The sequence below is a fragment of the Caloenas nicobarica genome, chromosome Z (assembly GCF_036013445.1).
Source record: "Caloenas nicobarica isolate bCalNic1 chromosome Z, bCalNic1.hap1, whole genome shotgun sequence".
Classification (NCBI taxonomy): Eukaryota; Metazoa; Chordata; class Aves; order Columbiformes; family Columbidae; genus Caloenas; species Caloenas nicobarica.
In genome coordinates this window covers 97,889,764-97,910,321 of record NC_088284.1, presented here as the reverse complement: position 1 = coordinate 97,910,321, position 20,558 = coordinate 97,889,764, and the positions used below count along the sequence as shown (strand labels likewise).

General features: G+C 54.6%; 2 protein-coding genes across 2 annotated transcripts; one reads left to right on the top strand and one right to left on the bottom strand.

The window, feature by feature from the left end:
- The first annotated feature begins 3,299 nt into the window (after positions 1 to 3,299).
- CZH1orf210 (chromosome Z C1orf210 homolog) lies at positions 3,300 to 7,528 on the top strand. The gene is made up of 4 exons (XM_065657687.1): positions 3,300 to 3,386; positions 5,371 to 5,878; positions 6,554 to 6,700; positions 7,164 to 7,528. The coding sequence occupies exons 1-4, from the start codon at positions 3,300 to 3,302 to the stop codon at positions 7,526 to 7,528; spliced, it is 1,107 nt and encodes a 368-aa protein (XP_065513759.1).
- Positions 7,529 to 12,750: 5,222 nt separating this feature from the next.
- On the bottom strand, positions 12,751 to 13,413 carry TMEM125 (transmembrane protein 125). The gene has a single exon (XM_065657609.1). The coding sequence runs from the start codon at positions 13,411 to 13,413 to the stop codon at positions 12,751 to 12,753; it is 663 nt and encodes a 220-aa protein (XP_065513681.1).
- Positions 13,414 to 20,558: the final 7,145 nt, after the last annotated feature.

The following is a 20,558-nucleotide window of genomic DNA, read 5'->3' as shown; positions in this document are numbered from 1 at the left end:
GGAGCACAGACAGGGCGACAAAAAGCTCACCAGCCTGCACGAGAGGGCAGCCACTGCCAGGGCAGAAAACCCTCCATGTTGCAGTAAACATGTCTGTGAGAAGAGGAAAGCAGCAGAAAGCCCAGCTTTCCCTGCGTGCTTTCCCACACACGGTGCCAGCATGGGCACGGGCATGGCACGGCATGGCCCTGCTGCCCCCCAGCCACAGGAGTCCCACCCCCAGCCCTCCTGGGGTGCCACCGTGGTCTCTGGCTGGCTCCGGCCTCTTCACCTGGCAAATAAAAGGCATTCGCTAGGAAATCACTGCAAGCTTCACCCACCAAACCTCACACTGCTTCACAAACCAAGTTGTTCCCACGTGAAAGTCAGGGCTGCCAGGGAGTGAGCCTCATGTTTTGGTGCGTCCCGAGCCCATGCTGTATCCGGCCAAAAATCTAAAGCACACATGGAAAGGAAGGGGAAATCCATTCATCACTTCCGACTATTTACAGTGCGCTCCGGGGCCACACGGTGCCCGCAGCATGCTGAGGGAGGGATGGCAGCGGGCAGGGGCTCCCCCAGCGCAGCCACCAGACCACCCCGTGACGGGAGGGATGGAGGGGGTCTGAGAAAGATGGGACACTGGATGCAACTGCCCACATTTAACTGAAAAACTAAGCCTGGTGTTTTGCCATGGGCTGTGTGTAGGCAAGAGGCTCTGTTTTTGGAAGACTCTCAGGGCACTTGAGGCACAACCATCGTGTAAATGCCGTGCTTGTGGCCGGCCCACAGTGGGACACGCAGAAGCTGGGCAGTTGAGGCTGGTCGCTGCTGCTGTCCATTCTCTCCCAGACTCCCACATGCCCCTGTTTGCCTGGCCAACCCCAAGCTCAATTGCAGGAGTGTTGGGTCAGGGACTCATCCACAACCTCTGTACAGCTGCAGGAAGGGGGACAGGTACATGAATAGATAAATAAATGGCTTCTTCCCCGAGTTCACTGGCTGTAGAGGTCAGTCTCACTCAGAACTGTAATTTCCATTATGCTAGTGTGTGCTTACACATGCTGCACTTGAGGCAGCAACCAGAGAGCACACACGGGCTGTGCTCCCCCAGCAGCACGTGCACAGACGTGAGTGATGATGCACTCTGTGAAATGTCCTCTGACACGAGGAATCACTTTGAGGACAGGATTATTTACACAGACCAAACAAGCGTTATGGGAAGGCTTTGCGGCTGCGGGCCCTGCAGGGTGCTCCTCCAGAGGGCACAGCATGGCTGCTCTTACTGCCTGAGGGGAACCGGCATGTTGCTTTGCTCTTTTTGGAAATGTGAACCATTTGGCATCAGAGCTCCACACCAGGTGATGCCCAGAAGGTCTCAGGTATCCATCAAAGGGTATAACCTAAGCTGATTTGTCCCCTTGCATTTTTTCTAGGAACATCTGGATAAGAGGTTTCTACCTGTGCAGACCCCTTGGTTGGGAGGTGGCATGGGAAACCTCTCTGGCAGATTTTGTGGGGAGACCCAACCAGGACCCTATAGCTCCAGTTTAACCTTATGTAGCTCCAGAGGAGGAACCAGGGAGCTGGGTGCAGCCGAGCCCAGCCAAAGCAGCTCGCCACACTTGCTCTCCTGCAACACGAAAAGCTCCAGCTGCCCAAACCACAGCACACTGAAAGCACCTGAATTTCTGCTGAATCCACAGACCTCAAATCTTTTGCTGAATCATGATGGGCTAAAAAAAAAAAAAGAGTAATAAAAATACCCCTTTTTGTTATCATTTGCATATTTTAATGCACGGCACCAGATGCCAGAAACCATAACACACCGATACATTTCCTGATAGGAAACGCAAACACCCTGCGAATCCACCGGTGGGCTGGTTTGCCTCAGCAACATTTTCTAGCCCTGTTTGTCTGGCTGTTTGTTTTGTTTTGTGTGCATGGTGGTTCCCGGGGACCTGCAACGTTGGGTTAAGGGCTGCTGCCCTGAGGCATAAGAGCAGCCCAGGAGCGCGGTGGCCAAGCACCCCCAGCCTGCCTGGTCGCATGTCAAGACAGCTGGGGAGCAGGCAGCTGCTTGGCTACTCTTGTGTTCAGTGCAAGCTCACAGGATCAAGGATGTGCTGCTGGGAAGCCCTGTCCCTGAGGAAAGGGTGGGACGCGTGGCTGTGGAGGAGCCTCCTGACAGCTGGGGGAAGCGGGGCCGCCCTGTGCTGACCGCCGCCAGAATGGAAACTGCGGAGCCGCAGTGCTCTTGTTGGCAGGCAGCTTCCTGCTGCGAGTGGGAATGGGGAATGGAGAATGGTGAGTGGGGCAGAGAGCTGAGGGCTCCCTCCTGCTGCAGAGCTCAAGCTGGGAGCAGGTGCTGGCAGCACCTCCCCTGCCCGGGCTGTGCCTCTGGCAGCCCTTGGCCTCTCAGCCGTCCCAGCTCCCACGGGCATGGGAGCACGTCCTGCCCAACCATGTGCCAGCAAACACCTGCGAGATGCTGCTTTGACATGATTTCCCTGGTTTTCCGTGACTCCATGGCAGGTCTGGCAGGGAGCACTGCTGATGAGTGGTGGGTCTGTGTGAGGGTGCCGGAGGCAGTGGGGCACCCCCATCCTCTGGGACCTTCAGAGGATGGCTCAAGGAAGTCACAAATTTTACTAGCAGCTCCCTGATGCTGGAAAGCCAACACTACTGAGCCACTGTGGGGCTCAGGGCCCTGCCAGTTTGTTGCACGTTGTAAACACCTTTCCGCCTGAGTCCCAGTGAGGCTTTGATTTTCCTGTAGGAAACTCGCCTGCTGCCTCAGCCCCAGCTTCTTCAGCTGAGGTTTGCTGCATGCCCCAGCACCGGCTGCATGGAGCGGGGGCACGGTGGCTGGGGGCTGCTCTCCTCAAGCATGGCCATCTCGGGGTGGATGCCACAGAGATGCCCCAATCCTCCTCTGGCCCCCCAGCACCTCCCAGTGCTCTGCTCCCACCGAGGCACCCTCACGGCACCCCATGGTCTGCCAGGCGGATGCTGGCAGTCCCCACTCGCCCGCCACGGGAGGCAGTGGGTGAGAGGTGTCAGGGCACGGTGGTTAATGTGTAACTGGTGCCGCCACCTTTCACCCACGCACTGCCAGCGGGAGAGCCCGGGCCGTGGCGGCCCGCACGCCGGCTCGCAGGTGCTGGTGGTCTGCGGGGCTGTGTGGCCGGGGTGTGGGGGCTCGGCGGGGGCCCCGGGCTGTGTGGCTGTGGCCACACCTTGCCCGGCACGGCCGGCTCTGCCGGCTTCCCCGCTTGCTCTGAGACTTGTTTTTCTGCCCAGCAGTTTCCTGGAGCCAAATGGCTCCCGCCTGCCTGCTCGGGGTCTGCAGCCTCCTCTGCGCCTGGTCGGTGGTGACGGGACACCCCTGCAGCCTCAGCCACCAGGTAGGGGGGCCGAGGGGGCTCTGGTGTGGGCAGCAGCTGGGGGCGGGCAGGGGCACCCCACTGCCGGTCCTGCCAGCAGGGCTGGGGTGGTGGCACCGTGCACCTGCGGGGCGGCAGGCCCTGGCAGGCAGATCCTGCTCTGCACGGCTTGAGACACGAGGAGCAATGATAACCCACAGGAGCAAGTGGAGTATGCTGGGAGATGTGCTGTGCTTGTGGCCACCAGCCACAGGGGTGGGTCACCCACACCTGGAGTCTGGCTGTCCTGCTCCCAGCCCTGCAGCACCCCTATCCCAGCCCAGCAGCACCCCTGTCCCAGCCTCAGGCTGAACATGTCACGTTGTCCAGCCTGTTCACCAAAGCACAGCAGGGCTGGCAAAGCCTTGCCTGAGCAATGGCATTTCTGACTCTGGGGGGTCTCTTGGCTGCCGCCATAACACAGCTGGTGACAAGGAGCACATGGCGAGCAGCAGCACAGCACATCTCCGAGGGGCTCCCAGCCCCTCGCTCCCTTCACTGCACGGTGACGCAGTGACCAAAGCCAGGGTCAGGGCAACTGTAGGGTCAGGATCCCTGAGCGCCTGGCAAGGAGCAGGAAATATAACTAACCCATCCCGCCGGGACAAGTGCCGCAGCCAGTGGCTCGGCTGCACCGGCAGGAGCCAGGAGGAGGCTGGAAAAGTGGCTGTTGCAGGCAGATGGCACAGGGCAGACCTGCCCATGGAGCTCTCAGATACTCCCTCAAAAGATTTTTGCTGTTTTCCCCGGACTCCCCATGCCCAGCCCTATGTGAGCTTGAGACAGGATCTGTGCAGCTCCCCCATTGCTCAGCCCCATTATAACCCAGTCCTCAGCAGCCCAGGTTTATAAGTGTACATCTGTTCCTCCAGTGAGCAGGGACAGCAGAGCCTGATAGGAGATTTAGGTGAACAGCAGGAGGAAAGGTGATCACACGAGAGGCAAGGAGGCAGAAAGGCTGGCTAGCTGGAAAGCAGCCAGACCTAGAAAGCCAGGACTACAGATCGCAGCAAACTTCCAGCTTATCTGCCTGTGGGGCCCAAACATGGCATCAAGCAGGAGCTCATGCCTGCCCAACCAAACTTAAATTGCTGACCTGCTCTCTGACAACTTCAGTTTGGGCAGCTGGCCCTATCCCACATAACGCACAGGCAGGTGTAACACATGCTGGGGACTGCTCCCCCAAACAAGCTTGAATTTGCGCACCCTGCTTTTTTGGGGAAAAAAAATTGATCCATGTGGGCTGATCGATCAATCCAGCATGCACTGCTGGCCTTTTGGGACAGCATATGGTCCCTGGTCTGGTTCGTTTGCTGGTGTAGCCACAGCCAGCCTGCAATAAGCTGCTGCCACACATGGTGTATCTTCTGAAATGCGGGAGGGCTGGAGGCAGGGCTGAGGTATCCTGCACAGGTCCCAGGGAGCAGCTCTTGACACAGGTGCCTGGTGCAGGTGCCCACCGCTTTGCAGCCCGGCTGGCTGCCGCTGCCTGCTTACCTGCCTGCTCCTGCCTGCCCTCGCAGCGGGCTGGGGTCTCACCCACATCCCTGCCCCAGCTGGGAGGTTGCCCTTGTGCCACGCAAGAGCTCCCGGGGGGCTGGAGATGGGGATCTGAGGGAGGAAGAGGAAGGCCCTCTGCAAGCTGACGCTGTATGACAACTGCCCTATAAGGGAGGGCAGGAGGGTGATAACTTAGTCCTTTCGCACCCATGCCATCTGTTTGTGTTTCCCCCAGCTCCCTTTCAGCTGGCTGCTCTCACTCTTGGTTTGGCCTGCTCATCTTTCTACATTTATCCTTGGCCCACACCAAATTGGCAGCTTGTGGTTTTTACACCTGTTTGTATCTTTGCTTTTTTAAAATCTGCAAGGGTAATTAACTAAGACATTTGAACCTCTGGGGAGTCTCAGTCTAGAGATCCTCCCCAGCTCAGAAAGCCTATGTCAGACAGCAGCTTTTTTTTCCCAGGGATGGGCCAACTGCAATGGAAAGAGCCTACTGCACGCTCCAAGTTCCCTTCCAAGCAACATCACCGGTTTGGACCTCTCCTTCAACAACTTGGTCATGCCCCGTCACGGGACTCTCTTGATGCATTTCCCTTCCCTGCGCTCCCTCAACCTCTCTAGCAATGCCCTGCTGGCGCTGAGCCCAGCAGTCTTCTCCAACCTCAGGGCACTGCGCTTGCTGGACCTGAGCAGCTGCAGCATCACCTACCTCCACACAGACGCTTTCGAGGGCTTGGGAAACTTGCACACGTTGCTCCTAAGAAATAACAGTCTGCAAGAGGTTGAGGTCCCTTTCTTCCTGCCGCTGAAAGCTCTTTTCCACCTGGATCTGCAGCACAACGCGCTGGTGTCTGTGGATGCTCTGAGCCTGCAGCTGATGGAGGCAGTCCCGCAGGTCCGGCTGGAAGGGAACCCCTGGGTCTGCGACTGCAGCGCGCACCCTCTGCAGCAGTGGCTGTGGCGCAGGCAAGGTGAGCGGGCAGGGGTGGGGGGCAAAAGAAGTGTCGGGCAGGAGGAAACCTGGGTGCAGCAGTTCTGCTCAATCCTTTTGCTCCAACCCCTGGGCTGGCTCTGAGATGGCTCCCCAGGTACCTCTCCCACACTGCTGAGGGACACAGAACTGAAATATGTCAGTTCCTGACTTGCAGTTACACATGATACCAAAGATTTCTAGGAACAACAGACAGGATAATTTATCCACTCTTCCGGGAAAAGGGCTACACATATACTTCAGCCCCTAAATCCACCTATATGTATCTACATGGAGTGACCATGTTGTCAAGAGCCACTGAGCACTCGGTAGCTCCTCTTGTGGAGCCAGATCAGGCTCCAGCCCTCTCAGTTCAGTTCCCAGGCAAGAGCCGCCCTGCAGCAGTGGGGTTTCTTTCAGTATTCATGAATTTGGCATTATCCTTTTACAAGGAGCCTGCTAATCACAGTCACAAACTCGCATGGTTCCTCGGTCAGGGAATTTTTTCTTTGGTTGTGCCTTACAATGTACTGAGAGCCGGCGAGGCTGGAGGGCAGAGCCAGGAACACCTTGCGATGCATTCCATCAACCCAGGAGCAAGCAGGGATCATCTTTTCTAAACTGGGAAGGGGACGGGCGAAGGCCCCCATCCCACCTTAGCCTGTGTGTCTCCCAGCTGTGCAGGTGACCTGCGCATCACCCCCAGGGCTGCGGGGCCGGGAGGTCGCAGCTCTGGATTCCCAGGACCTGGGCTGCCGGATGAAGCAGCGGTTTCCTCGGGGAGTGAGCACAGTGCAGCAGGTCACAGTGACCCACAGCAACAGTAAGTTGTGCAGCCATGGAGGTGTCTGAAAGGTGTAGCTCCCTCCTGCCCTCCATCACCCCAGAGGGGACGGCAGGTGGAGACCCCCTGCTCTCACCTGCAGCCTCGGGGGCTCAGGCTGACCGGCCACGGCTGGTACGGTGGCTTGGTGGGGAGGGTGGCCACCACCTGTAGGTGTCTGCTGGCTGTGCAACAGAAAAGTTAGCAGAGGCCACAGAGCTACACAGAACACAGAATTAATGGTGATGGGCAGCAGTATCAGACAACCGTCTGGCAGCTTTCCCCACAGTGTTCACATGCCCTTGGTAGCTAGCTCTTGATGAAGAGCATTTATATTGCTCCTAAGGAAAGCAATCCAGTGCTGGCTGCACGCCGCAGGCATGCACAGCGCTGGCTGCTGGGGGGTGCCGGGTGTGCCACAGGCTGGCCCGCTATGCCCTAATGTGGCTTTCCTGCACCACAGCCACTACACCACCCACTGGGAAGGGAGGAAGGAGCTGGCCGTACCTGGTGGGCTTCCTGGTGGCAGCAATCGGCATCTCCATCCTGATTGCACTGGCTGCCAAGTGCAAGCTCTTCCACAAGAACTTGGCCAGCTACCGCCACCGGCCGCTGCCTGAAACCAACTTGATCGGAGGCAGCCCCATGGAGGAGGGCAGCACCTGGGACAGGGGCTTCTCAGGCCAGGGGGCCAGCGAGAGCCACCCCATGCCTGGTGCTGCTGACCTGCAAGCTGAGGATGATGATGGCTTCATCGAGGACAACTACATCCAGCCAAGTGAGCATCTTCCAGAGGAAGAGGAGCGGGAGTCGCACCTCTCCATTTGAGCCTGCAGCCCAGACACCACCGCTGTGGCCTCTAGCTGCCCCTCCACCTCCATCCCCTTCCTGCTCTTTCCCACTTGCCCTTGGCTTTTGGCTCCATGTGGCTGGGGACAGGCGGAAAGGAGCAATGAGGAGAGGGAGAAGGGGTGGGCTCAGAATGGTGATGGAGGCTGGAGGCAGCCAGACCCATGGCGCCACAGTGTGATGCCAGAGGGGCTGCACCAACACGGTGACGCTGGACCCGCTGCTGCTCTCCCAGCGCTGCTCAGATGCTGACGATGAAGGAGATGGTGCCTGTTGCACCTGGGCATCCTGGTGGGATGGGAAGAAGAGCCTGTCCTGGTGCTCCCTATGGGTTCTTGGGCACCGGCCCTGCTGCCCCATGGTGCCGACCCCAGCCCTGCTCTGTCCCTCAATGCAGTGTCACTCCATGGTGTGATTAAAGCATGATTTAACCCTGCTCTGGCTGCAATGGTTTGTTGGGGCTCTCTCATCAGCCATGCTGGGAGGAGACCCCCAGGCCCAAAGCTGGGGTGTGGCTTTTTTTACATGTTCGTTCAAGGACCATAAATACATTCCTTGTTAACTGTGGTGGTGAGAGAACAGGTCTGTGGCACAAGTACTCCTGTGCAAACAAATCTGTTACCTGGTCTGGTGCAGGCAGAGCTGGTGCATCATCACAGCCCGTGCACGTCTCTCCAGTGTTGCTTCCCGCTGTGTTTCTTCACAGTTTTGTCTCCTCCTTCTCCAGCAAGATGTGCTAGAAAGGCACTTACCTTTCCCATGTCAGTTCTGCAGAGCTGAGCAAACTCGCTGGCAGCACCAGTTGCAGCATCAGGCAGGCACGTGCGCTGTGGCGAGACAGCCCTGTCCCCCGGCACCCATTACAGAGCCGTGTATCTCTAACCGTGGAGTTGTACAAACGTTATAATTTTTGCATTCCTGTAATCTCTGTGGTATGATAAACAGCACATGAGACATAGGTAACTCCATGTTGTTTCTGCTGTAGCCGGTCATGCCCTCGTGGCTCGTGCTGGAGTTAAAAGCAGGGAGCAGGAGTGTCATTTACCCTCAGTAAGTGATTCACAAAGCTGGTACCATCCAGCTGGGAATATTTCCCAGGGCACAGCCCAATCGTTACCATCCCTGATAGTCTGGGAATCTCTCCATCATGCTCCGGAGCGCGAAGGATCATCACAGGGATGGCATTTTCTGCAGCCCTGCCACACAGCTAGTTCCCTCATGTCCTTCAAACCTACATTTCACTGTAAGCTGCCTTTTTATTTCTCTACTTATTAAGATATTTATAGAACACAATGTATACAAAAGTAAATAATACACGTCAGAGAATGTAAACCAAAGCAGAGGACTGGCTCAGGCACTGGATGGGTGATACGGGCCTATGACTTAAAGCACCTTCCAGAGAGGGAACAAAGTGCTGTTTGAAGCCTGGAGGAGGAAAGCCTGCTAGCTTGTTTTAGCAGTCAGCCAGTGTTTGCTCTTAAATACCATATTTCTATACTGTGATTTACTTTTGCAGTCACTGCCTCATGTTTTGCCTTCTGGGCTGATCATAACAGCTGCCTGTGAAAATATAATATATGTTGTAATTTTTGGAAATTTCTAACATCTTTCAGATAACATAAGAGACTTAAATCTGAGGGCTGAAAAAATGCATTTCAGTTATCTTTTGGAAAGTATTCTCTGGCCTTTTCAATACGCATTTCAATCCCATGAACTCGTGTTAGATACAGTATTTTACTTTTGGTCTCGGTGATGTCTTCAAGGAGATTAAAAATACGACAGCTTCCCAGGCTTATTTATCCAGGATCTCTCTTACTCTCATCTCTCAGTACTTAGTGGTGGGTTGCTTGTCTAGTTTGACCCTGCTGGGAGGCCCACCCATTTATTCTTTAATGCAGCCCCTCTGCCCCTGCTTGGGGAAACTCCAGTGCAAGTGGGCAGGACCCCGTCAATTCTCCAGTTCTCGTGGGGGGAAATGCATCTGGCATGAGCTGGGAATACAAGCAGGTCAGAGCAGAAAAGGAGGAGCATCCTCAAGGGGGGTGGCCTCAGGAAGCTGCGGAAGGGTGGCAGGTGAGGCTGGTGGATGGGAGCAGTAGCAGGTATGCAGGCAGGCTGGTTCCAGGATTGCCACAGGCAGCAGCTGCTGCTGCAAGGCTCAAGGATCGGCCCTACCGCAGGGCGAAACAGCTTCTCTGTAAACAAACCAGCCGGCACCGACATATTCAGGGGGCTTTTCATCTGTCCCATGAGCTCCTTTCAGGGGCACGGCAAGATTTTGGGTTCACAGAGCAGTGGTAAGAGGAACCGCTGTGTCTAGGTCCTTAAGCAGCAGGAGATGCATGCGCATCTGGAGGTGGGAGTCGGGTATCAGGAAATAAGTATATGCATTTAGGGGGCTGTGGTGGCATTGCCACACTAAGTGATAAGCCAAATCTATAGGGACAGGAGGGACCTGGGGCTGCCATGCTTTCTGCCCTAGGCTCATCCTGCGCAGAGCCCAGCTCTGCACAGCCTTTCCGCCTCCCGCTCCACAGAGGGGCCGACACTCAAGCATCAGCCCTCAACACCGTCGACTTCCACAACACTTTATTATGTATTTTCACACATAACACAGGGATGGAGAAAGGAACAACCCAGTACTGCTGCAGAGGTGAGCCAGTGCCTGGGGCAGAGCAGGCTGTCCATCTGGGCAGCCAGACATCCAAAACGCCATCTTTGGGACAGCCTGTTAGTAGTTGTTATTTCATTATGTTGCTGACACAGCCCCCAAGCATCCTTTTCTGGCACAAGTCACGGGCACTCGGGGCACATTTTGAAGGGGCTATGGCGGGTGGGAGGATTCACAGTGACATGGAGGCAGTGCAGAGCTGCAAGCTGGGCACAGTCACGCATCTTTCACAGAAATACCCAGATGTGCAAAACAGCTGGCATACAGGCAGCTGTGGGCTGTCCACACCTGCAGGTTGGGGCAGCTGGGAGTAACCACTAAAACACTGGTGCAGGCAGAGGTGACGCAGCTTTGCACAGCTGCACATGCACCGACACAGATGTGCAGAGGAGTAGCAACAGTGATGGTGCAAAACTGTCCAGCTCTGGCCTGTCCCTCCCTGCGTATGCACAGGAGTCCCTGCTAGACCTGGAGTCAAAGAGCCCAGAGGGGAAGAATTTGGAGAGGATTTAGCACAGGAAGACTTGATCTTAGTAACATGCTCTGAAGCCTTGGTCAGATTAAGGGAAGTGATACCAAGAGGGGAAGGAACAGCAGTTTAATGAAATCTATGAATGATGTGAAAGTGGCAGAGAAAAATGTAGAAAAACATAGATCCAGAAAATAAAAGCCAAAATGATATTCCCATACTTTGGGGAAAACTACCCAAGGCCTTGGGGGAAGGAAAGCCAGCAGGAGCAGGACAAGAGCAGGTGAACACAGAAGTGCCCTCATGTGAGCTGAGTGCATTGGGGATGGTGTGGTCTGGAGCTGCAAAGGGATGAAATACTCGCTGTCCAGCATATACCTGGTGGGGTTCACTGCTGCTGAACTCTGACACTGCCTCCAGGCGTAACATGGACAGCGATTTGTGCTGTTACTAAGGGAATGAGCTACTATCCGCTTCCCAATAAATTTGCTACAAGGCATGAAAAAAGAATAGCTCAGTCTTGTTCCATTACAGAGGAAACTTAGCAAATAATGAGCAAAAATAACAGCTGGGGCAGAGCAGCTCAGTTAAGGGAGAGACAGGAGCTGACAGGAAGATGAAGTTTGCACAGGAGCAGCTTCACTAGGAGGTTAGAGTCTGTGTCTATGGAAAGGGCAGGGAAATGGTTTGTAGGTCTACGGAAGAACTAAAAATTTTGACAGGTAAGTTAGCCTCAAGTCACAGGAAAAGCTCCCAAGGGTGAGTTGTTAGTCTGCCTCTGGGAAAGGCACCTCAGTGATAGATACCTTGTAGAGATAAAACACCAAAAAAACTCCAGGTAAGGCCCAGGCAGTAGCAGAAGAATTTTCTGCCTCGCAGCAGCTGCAGCACTTGGGAGACAGAACCAGTGCAGGAACACTCAGGGACTGGGACGAGCTGCAGCGCTCCCGCAGCAGCAGCAGAGGTGCCTCTGCTTGGGAAACCCCTGTCTGAGGGCAGCAGCTCTCCCCTCGCATCGCCCTCGCAGGGCAGTGGTGCTCACTGGGACCAGCCCCAGCCCTGGGCTTCGGGCGTCCCATCGCCAACCCCCAGCGACTGCGCCTTGCTGTTTGTGGCTCGCGTGGCTGCAGCGCACTGGTGTGGTAACAGAGCCCCAACATACAGCCCAGCACTGAGAACCCGTCAGGGCCCTGACACCAACACCCTCTGATCACCCCTCCGATAAACCACAAAATATGGTGGGCTGCAGAAAGGTAATATCGGAACAGATCCTGGCATTGCAAATACAAACAGCATTTCACGTCAGGCCTAGCCATGCTGGGGGCTCTGGCACACAGAATCCCACACAAATCCCACGCTCCCTCCCACAGACACACAGGTGCCTTCTCGGGAGCAGCCCTTGCAGCCGTACCTCCCTCCCGAGCTCCCTTTGCTTGCGCTGCATGCCTGCTGACACACAGAATATTCCCTGCCGTTCCTCAGCTCCTAGAGGCTCTGCTTTGCGCAGGGGTCCCACAGCCTGGGAGCGAGGGGACACACGACACAGGGCATTACAGCATGCTCAATGTGTGCCCGCCTTCACGGGCTCAGAGGCACAAAGCACTGGCAGCAGCTGAGACAGGGGACTGAGCTGGCAGCTCTGCACAGAGCACGGGGTAGTTTTACATTGCCCACAGTCACAGCCTCTCCTGCAAGGAGGGTGCACGACACAGCCCCGGGAGATGCAGGAACCAAGCAAGTACTGGGGTCCCCAGGGGTACAGGACAGGCTCACCTTAACTCTGTGACAGGGTCACAGCCGGGCAGGCAGCAGCTGTCGCAGGAGGCTTTGTGGAGATAAAACGCCAACCAGGGCAGTGCTGTGCTCCTAATGCGCCCGGCCACAGAGCCCATCCAGACAACCCAGATCCCTGCTGCACCGTCAGCCTGGGCAATGCAAATGCCAGTCATCTCCGAAAGTAGTGCAAGGTGCCCCAGAACACTTGCCCTTCTGTGGGGAAAGGCCAGCACAAGCCCTGCTGACGGGTTGTATCCAGTGAGGCTCACACAGGGGTGCCCTGGGTCAGATGAGGTTTGCCATGCTGGAGGTGGGAGGAAGCCGCCTGTTTGCAGCAAGGCGGCCGGAGATGGTGAAGACACGGATCTCGCCAGTCTCCAGGCTCCGAGGAGCAGCCTGGCGGCAGGAGGTGCAGAGCAGGTAGAGCAGCAGGCAGAGGAGGATGGCACTGCCAGCAGTCAGGAGGACAACCCCGCTGGTGAACATGCTGGCCAGTGGCCGGGCAGGGCTGAGCTGCATGGTCGTGGTGGAGAGGGTGGTGAGCACGACCCCACAAATAAGCAGCACCAGGGCACTGAGCAGCAGCACCAGGCAGTCTGAGAATCCCCCGCTCTTCAGGAGCTCGATCTGATCCCGACTGCGGATGCAGTTCATGTCCTGGATTGCAGAGCTCAGCAGCTGCTTCAGCAGCACAAGCAGGGCCAGGAGGCAGAGCGTGGTGCCCACCGCCAGCCGCCACTCCCCAGAGCGGCTGCTCGTGCTATACAGCAGGATGATGCCCCCGATCCCACAAGCCAGGATCAGCACCACAGCCATCCCGTAGCACAGGATGGACTTCTTGGGGTCCTGGAACCACCAGAGCTCCACATGCTCATCCAGGATGTTCCTCTGGATGTGATCCGCGTCTGCCGGGGTGCGGGGGGTGCTCATCTCTGCCAGCTCTGGCATGGTGGGCGGCTGGGTGGGGAGGGCACGGCAGAGTGGTCACACAGATGAGGCTAGATCCTTACAGCAAAGTGGAAGGTCAAAACAGCAATGATTGCGAAGGCAGATGCATTTCTCAAGCAGGGACGTCTCTATCACGTTCTTTGGAGCCTGGTGGAGCTCCCTTCTGCAGCAGTGCCACCTGGAGAATTATGGTCCATGTGCTGAGGCTGAGCCCACCCCCCAGGCAGGGCTGCAGGACATAGTGGAGCATCCCCAGAGCAGCATCATAAGGGAACTACAAGGGCTGTGTCCTTCCTTTCCTGTGTGCTTCATCTGAAAGAGTCAAGAACAGAAGTTAGCATTAAACAGGGACTAACCATGCTCTTCTGTACCAAACAATCCTCTGCCAAACCCTGGGCCTCAGTTGTTCAAGGCTGGCCTGCAGACCTTTTCCTTTCAAAAGCCCCGTGCACTGGAGCACAGGTCAGCAGCACACACCTTCCCAGGAGACTTCCATGCACTGCAGGGGGCTCAGCCTGCCCCAGGGGCGAGACTCCTGCGCTCAGCGGCTACTGGCACATCACTGCCCGCAGGACTTTGCCTGCAGCTGGCGCTGGCAGCAGGGCAGGGATGGAGCAGAGGCAGGTCCCTGCTGGGATAAAGCTCCATTCACATCTCTGACTTCACATGCTCCCTCATCAGCATCAGCCTCTTGTCACCAACTGGCTCTGCTGCCCAGAATGACAGCAGGAGGTGGGGGTCAGGACTGGGGTTAACCCTTCCAGTCCAGTTGCTGGAAGAGCTAGAGCTGCCCTGTCTGCATGTCCTCAGCCCTGTCACTACCCCTGCACCACCGGTGGTCCCCCAGCCTAGTCCCCTACAGAAATGTCATGGTTACATGTCCAGTGGCCTCAGCACTTCCCTGGAAAGAGCCCCCAAACAGCTGGGACCTGGCACTCGGCAATTTTGCTCGCCTCTCTGCTCCTCTTGGTCTCTGAAGCCCTCGTGGCATCACCAGGGGGTAGCAGGGAAAGGCACCGATGGCTGCAAGGTGGACTCAGGCTCCATGGTGCTGGGCTTAGCTGGGCTCCCCTCAGCACAGCGCCTTGTCTCAACCCGCAGCCCAGCTTCCCAGGCTGATCACCTCCTCAGTGTCCTGCCCCCTTTATGCTTCTCTGGGTACTATTTTACTCCAAGTATAGAAACGATTTGCATTTGTTTCATGTAACAGCCTGCTCTAGCATGTGAGTGCTCCAGCTGGGCCCACAGCACCAGAGGGACTCTCCAGCACAGCTGGTACCCAAAGCAAGGAGAGGTGCTGGGGAGGACACCATGGGGGTGCTGAGTTATGGTTGAGCTCTTGAGACGTGGGGCAGACCCTGGAGATCCCTGAACTGTCTCCCCGGTCACCTCCAGACCATGACAACGCACCCTCAGCCATCATGGGCACATGCACACGAACTGCTCAGAGTCCCGCAGGAGCCTGTGCTGAGGACAGGAACTGATGCAGATCCCCTGTGTCAGAGCTGTCACTTCTCCTGGGTGGGAAGACAGTCACACAGCACCCTGTCTGCTACAAAGGGCTCTCCAGGAACCCATCAGCCCAGCCATACACACTCTGCCTGTCTTTGTGCCCTGCTCTGTACGGCCCTAGGACTCTGGGCTCATTACGGATGGGTGGGGACAATTCGTGACCTCCACGCATGGCGGCTCTGCACACACCAGGGATCTTTCCTCCCACAGCTCTCCCTGTCCTCAGACAGTCTCCACAAACGGCATCCACTTATGGCACTGCCTTTGCTACCTGCAAACACCTCAAAATCCCCCTCCATTGGGGACAAGCCAAGGTCGGGGGGGGTGGGAATAGAGAGGACAATAGTGTGGGGGTGCCTGAACCAGACACCGCCTGACAGTGTCAGGCCAGGCTCCTCCTGAGTCACTCCCCGGCTGTGATGGAGCATGAGGTCACTTTGGACGTGGCTCGGGCACGCTGCCAGCTGGCAGCACGTGTCCAGGAAGTCTCTAACCATGGCGGGTTCGCAGGCCCCGGACCCATCGCACCGTGTGAGCTCATGCTGTGCTGTTTCCCTGCGCGGCTGCTGGTGCGCAAATTGCCTGGGCGGGGAGCAAACTGGGGCACGGAAACCCAGGCTGCAGAGGGTACCCCTGCCTGGAGATCCATGGGAGATCTGCAGCTCCTGGCTAGAGCCAGAACAATCAGAAAACATCAATTAGAGGGGAAAAAAAAGCTGTGGTTGAGCATACTGATTTGTGCCTGCTGGGATGCACTTTGATTCTGCACGAGACAACAGATACCTTGTGCTGTCTGCAGATGCCCAGGACGCATGTTCCTGAGAAGGTCACGATGTCTCAGGGCACTTTCAAAGGAGAGAGATGAGAAGATGTTGAGCCTGGAGACATTTCACAGCCTATGCAAACCACCTCGGTGCTAAGCACTACTTCCTCCTGCCTTTCCTTCTCCAAGCACAAAGGTGCCTTATCTCCTCCTTATCAGCAAACGGGTGAGTCTAGTAGATAGCAGGTTTGTAGATTACATCGAGATTTTGGACTAAGAAAACATAAAGCTTGAAGAAGTGCAAAGTCTGTGGCCTTCTGCTGCTTGACCGAGGTTATGCACAGGAGTTGTGAGTCAAACAGTAAGCAAAAAAAAACCACGACAGCACAAACCACAATGAGGAAAAACATGACCAAAAATCAAGCTACAGCGCTGCATTCTCATGTTACTTTTGAAAATTTAACCATTTTAATTTTCATTTGCTCAGCAGAAGGTCATGGAGCAAGATAAACCATCTGGCTGCAGAACAAAATAAGGCATGACCTCTATGGGCACACATTTCCTAGTGTCATATTCACATCTATTAAACAAATTATTTGGAGAGGCAAAAACTTCCACTGCGGTGTGCCCCCATGGTTTTTTTTGTCTGTTTGAAAATGCTCTGGGAATATTATATTTTGTTCTATAAGCATCCACACTTGCTTGGCCTTCTCTGCACTGCAAGGGTTTGAGTCACTAGTGACGGTATTTTTATTCTTAGAATCACAGAACAATTCAGGTGGGATGGGACTTCGCGAAGTCACCTGGCCCAACCACCTGCTTAAAGCAGAGGTAACCTCAAAGTCAGACTGAATAGCTCAGGGCCTCATCCACTCACGTACTGGATACTGCCAAGGATGGAGGATCCACAGTCCCTCTGGGATCATTCCAGTGTTTAACCATCCTCATCATGAATAATTTTTTCCTTAAGTCTAACTATAGTTTCCAATTCCTCAGCACGGGTGTGTTGCCTCTCATCCTTCCCTTGCGTATCTCTTAAGAAATATCTGTCTGTCTTTATATTTTAAACCAGAGCAAGCCCTATCCTGGGCTGTTACCCACCACTCTTTGAAGAAGGAATGAAACAAGATCTCACAGCAGCTTTGCTGATCTGGTTTATTGGCATTATGCAGCATATCGGTTTGCCCAGATCAGACTGAGAGGAAAGGAGGAATGTGCATCCTTGGAGAAGGACAGCCTTTTCATATCAGCTGCCCCTCCTGTAGCTCTCCTTTGGGCTACCTGGTCTCACTGGTCTGGAATAGACCATAACACAAACCCTTCAGGAGCTTAAGCCAGTTAGACCGTCAGATTAGTCAGTCTGATAACATGTATCACAACATCTCTACCATTTACTTTACACTGAACCCAGTACCTTCAGCTCTCCCCTCCTCATGTGTAAGAAAAAAAAGGAGAAGAGGACCAGCTTAGTCGCATAATGCTTTCTGACTGAAGGCCACATCTCAGGAAAAACTGACAGGCTGTCCTTCCCCGCTGCTGGCTGGCAGCTGGGGAGGAAGAACAGGAATGCTCTGGGAACACAGGAAAACGAATATGTTAATGTCTTAGCTTTTTTTTTTTTTCCTTTCTTTTCTTTTTTCCTATTCTGACAACATTTAACTGTGATTTCAGGGTCATCATCAACTAGTTTCTGGCCACTTCTGGCTGCAGGTGTGAGAGATGCATGCCTGCCGACCGCCTGGGAATGGTATATGCCTTTATTTATTTAGGTACAGACTTTTTACGTCTGACTGTCCGATATCTGACAGATGGGCCATGGGCTGTATGTTAATTAACACTTCCATTTCAGAGCCACATACAACTCAGTTCTTGAAATATTCCCCACTTCCCCCCCTCTCTCCGAACCCAGGGTACACGATGAGAAGTTGCTTACCCACAGCATTCAGGAGGGGAACCCTGAGGGTGGGACAGGCTCCTGCGGTGCTTCCAGTCTTTGGAAGGGTTTTATGAAGCTGTGTGGGCTATGTGAGCATCATGGAGACCAGGGGAGTCTGGCAAGATTTGCTGCAAAATAAACAATAATACATAAAATGATTTGCACAAGCAATCTAGATGAGAGCCAACAGAGCCTCGCAGCCTCGAACAGATACAAGCCGTCTCCTTCCCTGCTTCTCCAGTCCATCACAGCTTACTCACTTCTTGGCCAGGTCTGGCCATAGCCTGTTTGGGATGGACTTGCCACCACTCTGTGTCTCGTGTTACCCCTTACCCAGCCCCACAGAAACCTCTAGCCCAGAATAGGCATCGATATTTTCCTATCCTTTCATGCAATTTTTCCAACTCCTTAGCAGGTTCAAAGAGAAGCTCATAGGTCCTGTTTTATGCCTGAATTACTAACAATGCACAGAGAAGCAGCTCTGAATTTTGGAGTGCTCAGGACCTACCTGTGCCCCTGGGAGCGGGAATGCTGCTGCCCTGGGACATGTGGGAAGGTTCTCTTTCTTCTCCTGAGAACTCAGGAGTGGGGTTAGAGGAACCCGTGGGGAATAGAAGTAATGTGGCTTTTATGTGGCATCTGTCTGTCTCAACAAAAATCCTGGCAAGAGATCCACGCTCTTCTGGCTGCTACATCAACCACCAATTCCCAATGCTCATCCTTTCTGGGGCTGCTCAAAATCCAGGCAAACCTATGCTGCCTATACCTGGGGAGAGCCTACCCTCTCTACTCTGCCAGAGGGATGATGCTTTCCCAGAAGTGAGCATCCCTCCCACCAGCACTCCTGCCACCAGACATCATTCTGGAAGCCCTGGGGAAGCCCTGGGTGATGTCAGATGGTCTCTTCCTTTCACCAAGTCTGGAGGCTCTGGGGGTAAGGGTGGTGGAGGGCTTGTTGCAATGGGGTCAGTGTGCAGCTGCTTTTTACAGGAATCTGGATAGCTTTGGCATGCTCCATTACAAAGTTTCATGTTCCCCTTCCTCTTTGGACCCCACAGACCCTGTCCTGATGCGCTTCTGCCAAGGGGGACCTGGGAGTCCCAAAGGAACAAGAAACTCCTGAGCCTTAGGTACCGAGAGAAAACACAATAGCGCAAGGAAGAAATGATGTGGAGGCAAGAGGCAGAATCTCCTAAGAAGCATGTCTGAAGCAGCCCCCAAACCTGCCAGCAGCTGCTGCTGAAGTACGGTCCTTCCCACACACACACGGGCCCCAGGGAGGACTCACTCACCTGCAGCAGACGCTGCCCACACGTGAAAGCCCGGCATTGTTCTCTGGCTGGCAGCAATGGTTTTCCTGGGCTTTCCTTCCACTGGATCGAGCTACCGAGGGAACTCACGGGGAAAATCTCTTCCCTTCCGCCAGCAACCGTCTGCCAAGAAACAGGTGCTCCTGCCGGCTCCGCTTCCTGGTGCAGCCGGGCAGCACCAACGACAGGCTGCAAACCCTCACCTCTCGCCCCGGCAGGTGCATTCCCCAGCAGGGTGGCGTCTCAGCAAACCTGCTGCTGGCCTTGGAGAGGCTCCAGAGCCGTGGCGTGCAGGCACTACCCCTCCCTCCCTCCCCGGGCAGGACCTGGCTGCGCACCCGTCCTAGAAGGTGGCTCATTTCCTCCCAGCTGGAGGTGAAGGGGTTGCCGGAGCCAGGGAGCAGCTCCCAGGCAGCAGGTAAGAGGAAGCCTGCAGCCAGGTTGGCAGCGCTAGGAAAGATTTGACACATTCAGCAAGTATTTTGTATTACGTGGTATTAAATAAAGTAGCTCCTGCAGTACTGCATAGGCTATGGCCATCTGGTCGCATCAGGACTGGATCTTTGTATGGCATTAGTCCAGGCAGGCACTTAAGTCAGGCAAGATGACATTGTGGTTTTTCTAACTGCGGTGCCATCCCCACATCACTGGGCAGCCACAGTACCCCCCTCCCTGGGAGACAGCGGCATCAGCACAGCCTACCACTCTGCAAGAGAGCTGACCTCCTGCTAATCTAGTGGGAAGAAAAGGGTGACCATTTTGAGAGGAATTAGGGAAACAGAAAAGGACTCATTTGAGTGAGACAGAGGAAAAAAGGGAGTAGCAGGAACGTTGAAGCCAGCAGGAGAAGGGGACTCCCAGACTGAGTGCATGTCCTCTCCTTTGTGGCAGGGCTTAATGACAGCAGAAGGCTCCAGAGGGATCAGTACTGTGAGCCTGAGCGGGTGGAAAATCTCCTGGGAGATGCAGGAACAAGAGAATGGAGCTGAACAACAGCTCTTGCCTGACTAATGTAAAGAGAGGCTCAGTTCCTAAGCTGCATGCTTGTTTTTTAGCAGGCTATGAGAAGGGAAACTTAGGATATGCTAATATAATAGATAGCAATTAGTGTGACAACTTCAGAAATTTGTCTGAGGTACAATCTGACAGATCTTTTGAAACTTTTGAAATATCTTATATCCAGTGGTTGTTGTCCTAAACCTAAAGCAACAAATGGTATGTGGTGGATTTCCCTATACAAACACCCTTGAACAATGAGCTTGCCCCTACCCAGAAAAACCTGTCCTTTAGTTGGACCAGTTAACAAACACGTCAGCCAAAGGGAAATCTTATTCAGCTTTAAAGATAGACATATATTCACTTTAAAAAGTGGGCTGAAAACTTGTAAGAGCATGAGATGCTTACCAGCTCCTTTAGAGAGGTACCAAGAGGAGAAACAGACAACGCAGAGTAAGAGAGGCTGAAAGCGGAAAGTGTCTTTGCACTCTGAGAGAATTCAGATGACCATTAGCAGACGAAACATAATCCAGCTACAACTTAATTCTGAAAACATGTCTACAGCACATGTGTGGAAGATTGACCTTGCTCTAGTTTTCCCAGTATAGAAGGGGCTTGTAAATATATT

Excerpts from the sequence above, each read along its gene's own strand:
- CZH1orf210 (XM_065657687.1), top strand. The coding sequence starts at position 3,300 with ATGGCTCCCGCCTGCCTGCTCGGGGTCTGCAGCCTCCTCTGCGCCTGG. Across the intron at positions 5,879-6,553 it reads GTGGCTGTGGCGCAGGCAAG|CTGTGCAGGTGACCTGCGCA; the intron begins GTGAGCGGGCAG and ends TGTGTCTCCCAG. Across the intron at positions 6,701-7,163 it reads CACAGTGACCCACAGCAACA|CCACTACACCACCCACTGGG; the intron begins GTAAGTTGTGCA and ends CCTGCACCACAG.
- TMEM125 (XM_065657609.1), bottom strand. The coding sequence starts at position 13,413 with ATGCCAGAGCTGGCAGAGATGAGCACCCCCCGCACCCCGGCAGACGCG.